The 3,891-nt window shown below is 35.7% G+C and overlaps 1 protein-coding gene across 1 annotated transcript in view; it reads left to right on the forward strand.

Moving 5' to 3' along the window:
* MMS22L (MMS22 like, DNA repair protein) overlaps positions 1-2,882 on the forward strand; it is a 73,526-nt gene extending 70,644 nt beyond the window's left edge. Inside the window, exons 23-24 of the mRNA XM_015817740.2 lie at positions 780-947; positions 2,801-2,882. Of these exons, the coding sequence (XP_015673226.1) occupies positions 780-947; positions 2,801-2,882 (250 nt within the window). The remainder of the gene's footprint in view (positions 1-779; positions 948-2,800) is intronic.
* The last annotated feature ends 1,009 nt before the right edge of the window (positions 2,883-3,891 follow it).

Here is a 3,891-nt window from a genome sequence, read left to right on the forward strand (position 1 = left end):
CCATCAATCAATGCCTGGGATCAATCCTGACTCATAGGCAAAAAAAAAAAAAAAAAAAGTGCATACAATCAAGTGAACAGATAAAAAGGCTACTGCTTCTTTTCATGATTCATATAGAATACACTTAAAGAATACAGAGAGCTTTAATTTAGATTTGCTAAATAATTGAAGGCGGGCTGACAAAATGGCTATTAAAATAAGAATGCAGTGTTTTGGATTGGGAATTCCATTTTAAACTTGACACAGAGCTTTAATAACAATTGGTACTGAAGTGCTTAGCGTTACTTTTGGAAACAACGGTCCTAAGGATTAAGAAGGGCATGTTTGCACAACTCTGAACAGGATTTAGTCCGTCATTGGGATGGCTCTTGAGGATACAAGCTGGATTTTTGATAATGGCCTCAGAATTGGATAACGAAGGGATTTTTCCATTCCTGTTCTAAATTGTGATTAGGGCACATTATGATTTCGTGTATTGTTGAATTTCTGGACATGCTTTCAATTATGTGTGTAATATACACATTTTATATATTCTAAATTATATATACATATTTATATTATAATTCTAAATTACATATTTGTATGTATGTATGTGTATGACCATGTGTACATACTCACAGCTGTGTGCATTTGTTACTTTCCTTCTATCTCCAGATAGGATCCATGTAGTTACTCCCTAGACTGTTTTTCAAATAAAAGCAAGCGTTCCTTGGTCTGAGCCTGTTTTCTGAAAGCAAAAAAGGCATCTTTGCGATAAATGCCCTTCTTTCCGCCTACAGGCAGTTTATTCAAGATTACACTACTGTGTATGATAATCAGGTTTATAGCATCTTGGAAACAGTAGCTGTTCTGGACCAGTCTCTGGTGATCCATCTGATTCCGGCTATGACCGAGGCCTTGAGGAATTCAGAGTATAAACAAGGCCTTGGCAGAAACACCTTGCAAAGGTAAGTTTCGTCCTTTACAAAAGCTGTGTTTGAAGAATGGTGCATATTTCTTTCAGGTCCACAGTTCTTTCCATTTATTTCTTTCGTATACAGTAGTGGCCAAAATTGTGGGAACCTTTTGGGAAAAGTGTACAGTAGAAATGCCACCTGTAGTTAAGTTTCCACCAATTTTTCTTCTAATTTCTTTTTTTTTATATATATATATTTAAATTTTTTATTATTTTTCATTTAAAAAACACAAACATAAATCTTTTATCACAATATCAACCAAAGAGAATAAAGCTAAACAAAACATTCACAGACGTGTCCGGTGTACCCCTCCCGCACCACCCTCTTCCACTTACCACTCCTTCCTCCTCTCATTCTACCACCACTCCTCCTTCCTCCCTCTTTCCTAGTTCCCTTCCACACTCAACCATCCCGTCCTATGCAGTTGGGGTATCACCGGACACCTCCTTAAAAATATCCTACATATAAATCTATAATACAAACCTACCCTTTTTCCCCCTCCCCCCCCAAGACTTCCCAAAGCTAATCTAGGAAATAAACACAAAATAATCAAAATCTATTCACAATTACTCCATATTACTACACACTAGTATAAACTTGCTATGACTCTAAAATAACATTAAGATACATACAAAAAATTTTTTTAAAAAAAATCTTTTGTTAATCAAAAGCTACATAGTAATTTTTCAATTCATACTTTCTCTGAATATAATTTCTAATTTCTTTATAACTGTAGCCTTGTTCACGTAATAATACTATTTTACATCGCTTTCTGGGCAACCAGTCAACTCTTTGCACCATTACTTTAATTTTATTACGTTTTACAAGCTCACTAAATGAAAGAACACAAAAAAACCCAACCAACTTGATAGCGATCACATAACACGCTGACAAATGTCCTCCTCTCAGCTTCAATACAGGACATCAATAACTGAATCCTACTGTGATTTGATTGGCTCATTGCCAAAACAAGATGACACCTGATTGGCTCTCTAAACACTCGTGCTCATTGGCTACAATCAGATGAAGGAAAGCTACCTGATATCAACCTAAGCAAATTGTGCTTCCTTTTTCTGGTTATTTGGCTGTAACTTTTCATAGAATACAGTACAGATAATTGAACATACTTTGTTGCATTACATTCTTGATTAAGTTATCTTTCCATTGATATATAATTTTATGGTACTACTCCCCCAAAAAAGTGGTGTTATTAGCCATCAAACCTCAAAAATACACTTTTCTCAAAAGGTTTCCACAATTTTGGTTACTACTGTATATCAGGGGTCTTCAAACTTGGCCCTTTTATGACTTGTGGACTTCAACTCCCAGAATTCCTGAGACAGCCAGATTTATTTTGGGTTGGAGACCGCTCTTCCCAGTGATGATTAGATAATGTAAACCTAGAAAGAGAGACTTGTACTCTCTTTGTTTTAAAAGGGAAATTCTCTCATAGCTGCTCACAGTACTGTGTCTGACTTCTGAAGCAGAGCTTTTGCCAAGCTAATGTTGCACTACAGCTCCTCTAATTCTAGATCAAAATGCTTGAGAATTATAGTGGTGTTTAAAGTAGAACATCTGTTAATGTAGTGACATTAACAGTAAGGGAAGAGGTTGATTGAAATAACGCTTAAAGTTGTCATGCTCTCAAGCTGTTGCTTCAGTAACTAAAAAAAAAAATCTTAAGTAGTAATAATCTTGTGACTTGCACTAAACAGTACAAAATTGTAGAAAAAATTACTGTCAATTTGCTTGCAATAGCAAAAGAATGACATGACTGATTCTTAAGCTCTATATTAGTTTTAATTAAAATGTTATATCTTTTGTTTGTTTGTTTTCCTTAACAGAGAAGCCTACAAAAGACTTTTATCTCACCTCACAGAGGCTGGACACATGGAGATACTGAAACTGGAAAATGAGTCCTATTAGCAGCATATTGATTGGGGTTTGTGTGTGTGTGTGTGTGTGTGTGTGTGTGTGTACATAGAGAGAGAGAGATGTTCCATAGAATGCTGGTTATTTATGCAGACAACACATTTCCTGTGTATAGGTACATAATGTTTCTGCACATTTTTAAAATACATAGGCAGGTTTGATTTAATATTTTAATGCTTCGAGCAAAGTATGAAAAGTATTCTGAATGTTTTTTGTTTGACATGAACATTGCATGCCATTACAACCTGTCAGAACTATTAGAAGGCAATGCCAAGAATATAAATTTGTTATATTGGCTGGGATTCTCTTTCTTTAAAAGAATACTAAAAAGAAGCTGGAAAAATAATCTTCAACAGTACCATTTTTTCCTGGTCCAGTAAGTCAGCATTCTTTTGCTGTCACGTCTTTCAGTTTGACATCCTGAATGTTCTGCATGCCAACACTTCACATGAGCAAGGCCAGGATGAGGTGAAGAAATTTGAGCACCTTATGTTAACAGAAGATCTTGTGTATGCATTGCGCGGAATTGTAAGAGCCGTCCTAGCATTGCCCCTGTTTTAAAATCTGTAAATGTGTATGGCAGAAGTCAACCTCTAACCTGTTCTGCGTTATCCTTACACTACTTTGAGCTGTGTTCCTATTCTTGAATACCAAGAACTGATTCAATAATAAAAAACTGCTCACCAGGTCACCGTATTGCTGTATGGATGCTCACTCAATAAATTATGCAATTGCCATATCTGGCAAGTAGACCCTTCATTTGTTATAGGCTGCTATATTGACTTAGCGGCAAAACTGGTGAAATGAAACTTTTCAGTTAATAACCAGAGACTCTCTTTTGTGTCCATCAATTATTGTCACAAAAACGTCTCCCTAGTCTTGCTGAGATCATTTTTCTATTGTTATGGTTTTATTGTGTAAAGATAGCAGATTGTCTCTTCCCTAACTCAACTATTATTACACCAGGAACCACAGTAACTAAAAGCTTCTTTTAGGCTACTTA

The sequence above is a fragment of the Protobothrops mucrosquamatus genome, unplaced genomic scaffold (assembly GCF_001527695.2).
Source record: "Protobothrops mucrosquamatus isolate PMUCROS unplaced genomic scaffold, P.Mucros_1.0 scaffold632, whole genome shotgun sequence".
NCBI lineage: Eukaryota > Metazoa > Chordata > Lepidosauria > Squamata > Viperidae > Protobothrops > Protobothrops mucrosquamatus.